Below are 11,242 nucleotides of genomic sequence, written 5' to 3'. Positions count from 1 at the left end.
GTTTCATTATTTTGGACAAAGATAGATCAAGATACCAATTGTTTGAAAAATAGTTAATAGCTCCAAGCAAAATATTATATGAAATTTCTAGTTGTTACCAAATTATTATTCTCCTGATTTAAAAAAGAACTCAACATTGACAAGTTTTTCAATTCCCAGAAAGCTCAACAAATTATTAATTTTGTCAAAAGGACATTTAAACCAATTCCTCTACGTAATCAATTCGTATCATTGGTTAGGCCAGATAAGCCTAACCAATTCTTCAATTATTCACACGCCATTTAAAAATTGATTATGAGACTAATAAGGTGCAAATAAAATATCAAGCACATCCCTACAAAGATTCAGCACGAAGGGGTCATTTTGTCAACTTAATTATTGGACACAACCCTATTACTATGAGAGTAGATAGATATAGTTGAAGTCTGTACGTAGCTAGATATGCCTTAATTAGTTGTCTCACTTTGTCTTATGGGATATAACCTCATACCCGTGATTACTGTCACAAAAACAAAATTTTGGTTCTTTAATTGTATATGCATGGATCATACATTCAAGTACACTATATATGGCCAAGAGATATCATGTGATATATTATATGTAGTACTGCTGTTTATTATTAGTATGGGAATAATGGGATATTCATATTTATTGCCTCATAGGCTCATACCCATGTCATTAATTGGCTTGTAATTTGGGACTTGTTAAATGGCTAGTTGCTTTATTTTAGTGAGTGATCATCTAAATAAGACAACTACTTCAATCACGGGATGTTCTGGATCAAGCTATCATGCAAGTTGGTATTAAAGCTTAAGAGCTAGAGCTTTAACGAACCATAGATGAATGACAATAAGCTCATATTCAGGGACTTTTATACAAATTTTGTATAATCTTAATTATATGATCATGAATCACTTTTTTAATTATAAGCTCATATGACAATAATGCTAGTTGTCCCACATTTTTTTCCCACATTTGTATCCTACTTGATGTGTCAATACTTTACTGGAAGAGTATTTCCTTTTTATTTTTTAGGTTTTATTTTTTAAGTTTTAGTGTCCAATGTATGAATGTCATGTAAGATGGTATGAAATTGTGGTATAAAAATGTGGTAAGTGTAGCATTACTGTTATAATTTACACCCCTGAGGTTTGGGGTGTTTCACAACTTGCACCTTATGGTTTTAATTTTTTTCAATTTAGTATCTAACATTTTGATTTACTTACAATTGACTACTGTCATTTGTCTGACTGTTTAATCAGATATTAATTGATGACGTGTCAGTTGCGAGTTCCACATTTTTGTTGACTTGTAAGGCTGAATAACCTCCCAAAATGCCTAGAGGAAGTGCTTTGGTTTAATATGGATTTTGGTTTTTGAACAACCTCCCAAAATTTATATTAAACTTGATTTACCGAAAATGTCTATGAAAAGAGGTCATTCAGCCTTACAGTTTAACAAAAACTGTGGGACTCGCAATTACCACATCATCAATTAACGTCTTATTAATTAGACAGTCAAACAAATAATAATAATCAATTATAAATAAATAAAAATATTAGATACTAAATTAAAAAAATTAAAACAATAAAGTGCAAGTTATAAAACACCTCAAACTTCATGTTGTAAGTTGTAATTTGCTCATTTTTTAACTGTTCAAAAGACGTGAGTCATGTGACATATCTTCTTATAATAATTAGTATGTTTTTAATAAAGAATTTTTGCATGTAACGGTTAGATATTATGAACTTATAATATGCATGTAGATCTCCTCATCAAAATGTAAATTTCAACAATATTATAAGATAAAAGTTTTATCATCTGTGATCATCACATACAATAAATTTTCAATTTTCAAGATCAGGAGACAAAGGTTCAAGTGGAGAGTGTGCTGTAGTCTCTGCAGGGTCAGCTGAGACGTCAAAATTGGCTGTGAAAAAGCAACAATTTTTTACTTTACGCAGGCAGAGAATAAGAAAATTTGACCCCAAAATTTGATTGATTGTTGTCAACTTGTGGGATGAGACAGAGATCAACCCCTTTTGGCCTTTTGGGAAAATTGCCAAACTGCGTCTACACTGTACACTGATTTTCCGTCCGGTCTCAACTAGTGTAGACTGTAGTGAACATTCAAAAATCAAAACGCAAGTTTTCTTCTACTATTTTTATTTTTCTTTTTGGAAAAAAGAAGACAAATTGCTTTTGTCGTTTATAATGTTCTTTTATCTAGTAAAATAAATCTGGGCAAAAAAAAAGAAAAATAAATCAACTGTTGAGCCCAATCCCAAAGAACAAAAAGTCTGCAGTACGTATTAAAAATTATGGTTTGATTTGTGTGTTCACTGTGATATTCCTAGATTAATAGATGCATTACAGTAGTTATGTATTATTGTATTGTATATATAAAGCGAAAAGCTTTATTGTTAAATTTTCAAAAACCTATAAGATACTATTAGTTAATATAAATATTAAAACAAACATTTTTAATTAACAAAGAACAAAAGTGTAAAAATCAATCTATTAAATTAGAAAAATATAAAAGAAAAAAAATGAAGGACAAACTTATCAATCACAAGTGTATACATTATATATGTCTATATCTCTCATCACATTTTATGTCACTTTATGAAAGAGAAAAAAAAATAAAAAATTATAGGTGTATACCATGTTATATGAAAGTTTTATTATGTTTCTTTAATAAATAAATTACTCTCAGCAAAGAAAATAAAAAAGATTAGATCAAAAGGCAATTAACGCATGCATCAGTGCTTGCCAATTGACTAATATTTTTATAAAAAAAGATTTTCTGTAAAAGGATAATTAAAAATTAAAAATAAACTGAGTTATATTTTTTTGGTCAGAAGAAACTTTCTATATGACTAATTATGGGCTGCTTAGCAGTACCATACATGACTGTAGAGATTTTCTGAGAGGATTGGAAAGATTGGAATTTGGTTTGGTCTGAAGCTGCAGTCGAAACAGGGAGAAGAAGGAACAACACAATTACTAAAATCACAAAACTTGGAGTTTAATTTGATGACACTTTCCTTAAGAAACTTAAAAGAGTGAAAAATGGTGGTTTTTTTTTTTTTTGTGGTACTTGAAGCATGATGGAGGAGGCAGCGGTGGTGAGCCGGAGAGATGGAGGCGTGGGTCAAATAGTCTGGAGGCAAAGAGGCGTTAGCAGTAATGGTTTTCATTTTTTAGAGGTATCTCCAACTTAGATTTTAATGTATTTTAAAATTTATATAGTTTATCAAAATTTAAGAAAATTGGCTGAAATTTTCATAGAATTTATTACGTTTAAAAAATACATTCAAATCCATTAGAATTATTCTCTTAATAAAATTCATGACTTTTTTAAAATACTTAGATTTTATTGTAATCCATTAAAATTTAAATTAGAAATCGTTTGATTTTTAAAATTTATTAAAATTTGAATTGGGAACATTTAAATTTCATTAAATTTTTAAAATTTAATAAAATTTAAGTTAGAAACACAACTTAATTATTTTAATGAAATTAATCATAAAGTTAATGTGCTGTTAAGTATAAGAACACGTGTCTGTTAGGGAATAAGGAGGAGAGGAGACAGACATTTTGGGGACATGGGATTTGGACTCTAATTAAGCAAAGAAGTAATTATCAAAGTGCGCAAATTGAGAATGATTTTCTCCTGTGACCCACTTTGATGATTTGACTGATATAGGTGGCTAAGTTCACCAAATACCAAGCAATGTTTTTTTTTTTTTTTGCCCACTACCAAGCAATGTTAGGCACTCATAACTTTGAAACATATTAAGTAAATCTGGTCAAACAAGATTAATTATTTTGTACTTATTACATCAATACTTGTTGGTCTATGGATGAACTCAGTTTTTCTTTATTAGAATAGTTAATGTATTCAAAACTTATAAATGAGGATTAATAAAAAAATTAAATTAAATTCACTAATTTAGTCTTATTATCACTTCTAAAAATATTTAATATTGTAAAAACTCGATGCGGTACCAAATTTATTAGAAGGTTATTTTTTAGCTAATTAGGCCTTAGTTAGGGAAAGAATAATGCTATACTTACCACATTTTTATACCACATTTTTATATCATCTGACGTGTCATTATTTTATTGGACAAAGTTTTTCTTTTTCTTTTTGGGTTTTTCTTTTTATTTTTTAGTATCCAATGTATGAATGCCATGTAAGTTACCACATAAGGTGGTATAAAATTATGGTATAAAAATATGGTATATGTAGCACTACTGTTAGGGAAAATCTAAACTCAGACAAGTGAATTACCTGCAAATAACTGTCATCATGAACTAAAAGATATTTTCTAGCTTAATTAGGCCTTAGTAAGAGTATCGAAACTCACGAACTAAAAGATATTTTCATGCAAGTTAATTACCTGCAAATAACTGTCATCACGAACTAATTAATCAAGTCTTTGACCGAACACGTACGTGTTGAACGGAGAGTCATACACGAAACCACACAATGAGAGCGCACCACGTCACAAGGTCGAAGCCACAGTGGCAAATACGCAGCATGCCAGCCATGCAATGATATATGCACGATAGGCTTGCAATTCTGCATCATCAACCAACCTTTATCAAATTTAAAACCACCATATATAATACGTGAGCTTCCACGATTTTGCCTCCTCTCCCTTATTGAGTTATTGAGATGAAGTGAACAAAATAGAGCACGAGGTGTGCAGCAGCTAAGAAAAAATTTCAAAAAATCCCTGTAAACGTGTCCCTCTTACACTAATCCTTTATACCTGGGTCCCCCAACGCACTCTCTCTCTCTTTCTCAGAAAAATAATGAGACCTCTCTCCTCTCCACTTATATAAATTGCCATAGCAACCACCCTTTCTCTCTCAGTCTCACTTTCTCACCCTCAACTCCTCCTCCTCCTCCTCCTCACCCACTTCCCCCACCTTCTCCAAATTTACAAGGCACAACTTCCCAAAACGGTACCCATTAATTGGTCTTACTTGTTACCAAAAAGGCAAAAACCCGAACCGGGTTGTATTTGTTCGTAGAAAGGTAGCAGAGGCGTAGGGATCATGGGCAACGCTGATTATGTGTACCCTTCGACGACCAATGTGGAGTCGCCACCTCACCGGGTGGCGATTCCACCGCCGCAACCGTTTTCGAGAACGCTCAAGAAGTCTCTCAAAGAGACTTTCTTTCCGGACGACCCATTGAGGCAGTTCAAGAACCAACCCACTCGGAGAAAATTCATTCTCGGCCTTCAGTACGTCTTCCCCATCTTCGAATGGGCACCTCGCTACACCCTCGACTTCTTCAAGTCCGATCTCCTCTCCGGCATCACCATCGCCAGCCTCGCAATCCCTCAGGGGATTAGCTACGCAAAGCTCGCAAACTTGCCTCCAATTCTTGGCCTATGTGAGTACTATATATTCTATTGTACTACGTACTGCGACTTCTTATATTATAAGTAATCGCAGATTCGAGTTTAAGTTTTTTTCTTTGAAAGGATCGACCGTTAACTTTTCTTAATCCTATTTTATTTAATGCAGATTCGAGCTTTATCCCACCATTGGTTTATGCGATGATGGGGAGTTCGAGGGATTTGGCGGTGGGGACAGTGGCGGTGGCTTCACTTCTCACAGCCTCCATGCTGGGGGATGTGGTGAATGCTGCAGAGAACCCCACCCTCTATCTTCACCTCGCTTTCACAGCAACCTTCTTCGCTGGAGTTTTCCAAGCCTCCTTGGGCTTGTTGAGGTAATTAATTATCTACTTAATCAGTCCGCCATCAGATCCACTTAATTGTTCTTAAATTATATAATTTTTCTTAAACACATACTCATCAACTCAAATATTTGATAGCTCGAAAAAGGAACATGCATCTTGTACTTGTTTTCTGGGTATTTTTGTCTTCTAGCACAATTCATTTTTCGTCTTGGTCAATTATTAGACTAAAGAGATTCGCTCGCTCAAACCAGTAACGCCCCATTTTAATCTTTTTGTAACGGATAGTAACAAAGAATCTTCAGAAAGTGATTGATATATCAATTCATTGGAACTTGGAAGCTTCATAATAAGTTTGGAAATTAATAAACTGTTAGATATAAGGAACAAATTGGCCGGAATTATTGCTGAAAATGATAATATATTTATGGTTTGCATGAATATATATATATATGACCGATTTGCATTTTACAGGCTTGGGTTTATCGTGGATTTCTTGTCACATGCAACGATAGTAGGGTTCATGGCGGGGGCAGCCACTGTGGTGTGCCTGCAGCAGCTAAAAGGGATTCTTGGGCTTGACCATTTTACCCATGGGACCGACGTCGTGTCGGTCATGCGCTCTGTTTTCAGCCAAACTCATGAGGTTGGTGTTGTCCTTTTGCCTGGTCTTTTTAATCCACACAAATTTAAACAACTCAAATTATAAATATATGAAAATATTTCTTCTGATATTTATATTATTAAATTATGAGTTTGAAACATTGATTATGTTCACTCTTAACTAAATACGTTATTTAGATTCACAGTTTAATAAGATAAGCCTATTTAATATAATAAAACGGCTAATAAGGGTCCATTTGAAAACAAGCTAAGTAAGGGTCATTTTCTAAAGCTGAAATGAAGTCTTTGTATTTGAAAAGATGACGATGACGTGTTGAAATAACAATAGTTGTGGAAGAATTTAATTAAGCAAAGAAAGTTTGGATTGGATAATTATATTACTATGAGTACTTAATTGTTTAAGCTAGGGGGATGTTTGGTTTTTATATATAATCCTACTAATTCCTACCTATCTAACAATGATTGATTGATGGTTGTAACTTGTTGCAGTGGAGATGGGAAAGCGGCGTTTTGGGATGTTGCTTTCTTTTCTTTCTCCTCATCACCAAATACTTTGTAAGTGAATCGAAACCCGTATCTTCAATTTTCCCTTGTTTATTATTTTCTGATACTTATTCTCTTAAACCTGTCATGTTTAATTTTTCATCCAACAATTAAATATTGAACCTCTTCTGTCACGCAAGTATATGCCCCTGCTGGCCCTACATCTTAAAATAGCATATAGATTAGGAAAATCATTGGTGTAATTCGAGATGGGAAAAAGAACCATGTTCACATATATACATAATTTAATACAAAAAGTTTCATAAGATTAATTAGAATCTAACTTTATAGGTCTTCTAGTTTCTTGAGGTTGGAATCAGCTTATGTCTTTTTCATGGGATATTTTTTCTTGATCATAATTCTCATTTCAACTTTCAACTTTCAACCTTAACCTGCTCCCACTGCAATTTAAGTAACCCAAACTTTCAAAGATGTTCGACCGAAAGAAAACCTTTCAAAGATGGAATTGACTCAGCTACTTGCATGCTCCTAGTTAAAAAATATATATAATACTAGCTAGCATTGATTATAAAACTTACTGACCACTAATATATTAAACATTGGTTTGACTCTCTGGTGATCTTATATCAGAATAATTAATTGGTGTAGTTTTTGTTTGTGTGAGTATGAAGAGTGAATTGAAAATTAATATTGCCAATGTGGGTCATCTAATTTGTTTGTTTTTATGCAGAGCAAGAAAAAACCCAAGTTCTTTTGGATATCAGCCATGGCACCTTTGACGTCAGTTATCTTGGGAAGTGTTCTGGTTTATCTCACCCATGCCGAGAAACATGGTGTTCAAGTGGTGAGTGAGACTGAGTCCTCGTATTAAAATAAAGGCTTTTTTACTCAAATACCACCTGAACTATAAAGGGTGTGCTCAAATACCACCTAAACTTTTTTTCTTGCCAATTTACCACCTGAACTTTCACATATTGGCCAATTTACCACCTACCATTATTTTAGTTAAATTTTCTGTTTATTTCAAGGGTATTTTCGTCATTTATATAAAAAAAGCATTTTAAATATTAAAAAAAAAATCTAATTAAACCCCCTAAAAAAAGGGTAGTTTCATTTTCTATTTTTTTAGTTTTTAATTTTTTTTCTAATTATATTTTAAAAAAAGTTTTTAAAATAATAATATTTTTTTATTGTATTCAAGGGCAAAATGGGAAGTTTGGAAAATTTTTTGATGATTTAACAGAAAAATGGATGTTAGCTAGCAAATTAGCACATATTAATAATTTCAGGTGGTAAATTGGCAAGAAAAAAAGTTTGGGTGGTATTTGAGCACACCCCTTATAGTTCAGGTGCTATTTTGGTAAAAAAGCCTAAAATAAACTAAGACAACACCCAACACAAATAGACAAAACTGTGAGCCCGTGATCACTAAGTAGCTAGGTAGAGGCTAGTTGCTGAAAAGATTGGGACTAAATTGGACCACCGCAAGATTTTGAAACCCAGATCCATTCCCTTGTGTTGTAAGCCTTGGCATACTTTGTCTTGGGCCCAACCCAAAAATGACTGTTCTGGCTACACTCTGTCGTAGTGTCGTGTACATTATTGAGAGTCCTCCACCAATAATAGCATTGGGTAGTGATTGGGTAGACCCCAACATAGGCTTTTTCTTTTCTGTCCAATCCCCATTGCATCATGGGACAGTTCTAGTTGGTGGGTCTAAGTCGTATACTCTTATACCCTTTTATTTTATTTTTATGTTTATTTTTCTAATGGTGTAATATATTCACAGATTGGAAAACTGAAGAAGGGGTTGAATCCAATGTCCTTCACAGATCTTGTCTTTGTGTCTCCTTATCTCACAACAGCTTTCAAAACTGGCATCATCACAGGCGTCATAGCTCTAGCAGTGAGTATCTTCTTTCTCTTACTATCTGGCTTCCACAATAATTATTGGCCCAAACTCCAAAGTAATCAATTAATGAGCAAAGAGAAATTAATACATTTTTAATTAATGACAGCTAATCATATTTTAATGTGCAGGAAGGAATAGCAGTAGGGAGAAGCTTTTCCATGTTCAAGAATTACCACATTGATGGGAACAAAGAGATGATTGCCATTGGGACGATGAACATTGTTGGTTCTTGCACTTCTTGCTACCTCACTACAGGTACACGATTATAAATGAGTTCGTTTATAACAGAAACTCGTATGTCATACGAATATATCATATTATTATTTAGTGATTCACAAATTTAAGTAAACCCGTCAATTCAAGTGTGTGACATACAAAGTCTTACTATATTAATTCAGATGGTAATGATAAACTCATTTGTTGAATTATTTCAGGGCCATTTTCTAGATCAGCAGTGAACTACAATGCAGGATGCAAGACGGCAGTGTCAAACATTGTGATGGCAATTGCAATGATGCTGACATTGTTATTCCTGACACCCTTGTTCCACTACACTCCCCTTGTGGTGCTGTCCGCCATCATAATAGCCGCAATGCTCGGCCTCATAGACTACGAAGCCGCCATCCATCTCTGGAAGGTTGACAAGTTTGACTTCGTTGTCTGCATGAGTGCATATCTTGGAGTCGTTTTTTGCAGCGTCGAAATTGGCCTAGTCTTAGCGGTATGTTGAAATATATATATATATACATATCAACGCTTAACAGTCATTTACGATACACTTACAAAAAGGTCCACCAGTAACTAATTATTTGTTTTTTCATGTGCAAATTCATGCAGGTTGCAATATCAGTGCTGAGGGTTCTATTGTTTGTGGCAAGGCCTAAGACTTTTATTCTTGGAAACCTTCCGAATTCCATGGTTTTCAGAAATGTGGAACAGTACCCAAATGCAAGCAACATTCCTGGAGTTCTCATACTTGAAATTGATGCTCCCATTTACTTTGCCAATTCCAACTACTTAAGAGAAAGGTACCAATATATATCAATTCATATTAACCTGAAAACTATGAATTTAGTAATATATCGATCTTCATGCATTTTTATGCAATACTAATTAAGGTGTTGGATTTGAAGTTGACCCAATTAGTACTCCTACTTGTTTTCAGGATTTCAAGGTGGATTGATGAAGAGGAAGATAGGATAAAATCTTCAGGAGAAAGTAGCTTACAATATGTGATATTGGATATGACTGGTAAGCAATTTATATCGAATATGGGTCTACCTAGGATTAATTGCTCTAGTTAATTGAAGACATTAAATTGTTAAATTTCAGCTATAGTACTGATCATCACCTTCAATTTCTTTACTGTGATCGAATCACAGCCGTTGGTAACATAGACACAAGTGGAATAAGCATGCTTGACGAGGTCAAGAAGATTATTGATAGAAGGGGGCTCAAGGTACAATCTACAAACTCTTTTTATCAAAGTTCTTAAATTTAATTTCTTACGGAATTTGTCTATAATACAAACACTATATGACTTACAAACAAATCTAACAATAATTATTTTATTTATCTTAGCTCGTATTGGCGAACCCTGGTAGCGAAGTGATGAAGAAGATGAACAAGTCAGATTTGATTGAGAAAATAGGTCAGGAATGGATTTATCTCACTGTTGGAGAGGCTGTAGGAGCATGCAACTTCATGCTTCACACCACCAAAACCAACCCCACCGTAAAAGATCAAGAACCAGGGACATGGGACAACGTGTGATCCATAGCTATATGAGGTGTACGTAATTAATATATAGAGCATGTGAATGAATTAATGTATCAGAAATTAAGCAGCATATATGACGACTCATTCAAATTAATTGTGAGAAACGAGTCTCATTTATGTTTTATATGCTTAAGCAGTTAATCATAAGTCTGATTGTTGGAAGCATTTAAATTTTTTCCCTTCCAACATTATAAATATATAAGATTGTAAGTCGCATAATGTATATAATCACATAATGAAATTATGAATGAAAAGTCCAACAACTTTGAGCTCAATTTCAAGAATCACTTCTACACAATTATTTTTGATTCACTGACACCAAAAATTATTATTACCATAGCCACATATTATTATCAAAGAGTAATGTCCTATATGCATCGATCACATATTATTATCATCCAACTCCAAAAATTTAATTACAAACACCACATATATAGCAGCTTGATTTTGCTGCACAAACTCCCTTACATGACTTGTCTATTCTAACTAAGGCTAGTGGCAGATCGCCCTCTTAATTTCCATAATTGAATGTGTCAAATTTTGATCGACTTTTAAGAAAGAACTCATTACAGATAAATCATAAATGAGTCAAGCATTTTTCATTTTGTTAGGGGCAATTTTGACCAATCCAACCATGGGGTTGTGGTTATGTTTGGATCAAAATTATGGGGAATTTTTATTGGGCTGCTTAGCCAAGCCCA

The 11,242-nt window shown here is 33.6% G+C and overlaps 1 protein-coding gene across 1 annotated transcript; it reads left to right on the top strand.

Annotated features, from left to right (window-relative positions):
- The first annotated feature begins 4,768 nt into the window (after positions 1-4,768).
- LOC147275793 (sulfate transporter 3.1-like) lies at positions 4,769-10,816 on the top strand. Its single transcript, XM_086253102.1, has 12 exons — positions 4,769-5,413; positions 5,548-5,755; positions 6,197-6,368; positions 6,836-6,901; positions 7,581-7,694; positions 8,640-8,756; positions 8,891-9,017; positions 9,197-9,483; positions 9,600-9,790; positions 9,928-10,013; positions 10,145-10,221; positions 10,344-10,816. The coding sequence occupies exons 1-12, from the start codon at positions 5,071-5,073 to the stop codon at positions 10,533-10,535; spliced, it is 1,980 nt and encodes a 659-aa protein (XP_086109228.1). The 5' UTR covers positions 4,769-5,070; the 3' UTR covers positions 10,536-10,816.
- The last annotated feature ends 426 nt before the right edge of the window (positions 10,817-11,242 follow it).

The sequence above is a fragment of the Dryas octopetala genome, chromosome 8, assembly GCF_963921425.1.
Source record: "Dryas octopetala chromosome 8, drDryOcto1.1, whole genome shotgun sequence".
Classification (NCBI taxonomy): Eukaryota; Viridiplantae; Streptophyta; class Magnoliopsida; order Rosales; family Rosaceae; genus Dryas; species Dryas octopetala.
The sequence above is the reverse complement of the archived record's forward strand: the minus strand, read 5'-3'. Positions and strand labels throughout refer to the sequence as shown.

Coding starts and splice junctions, on each gene's coding strand:
- LOC147275793 (XM_086253102.1), top strand. CDS start 5,071: ATGGGCAACGCTGATTATGTGTACCCTTCGACGACCAATGTGGAGTCG. Junction 5,414..5,547: donor GCCTCCAATTCTTGGCCTAT/GTGAGTACTATA, acceptor TATTTAATGCAG/ATTCGAGCTTTATCCCACCA. Junction 8,757..8,890: donor CAGGCGTCATAGCTCTAGCA/GTGAGTATCTTC, acceptor TTTAATGTGCAG/GAAGGAATAGCAGTAGGGAG.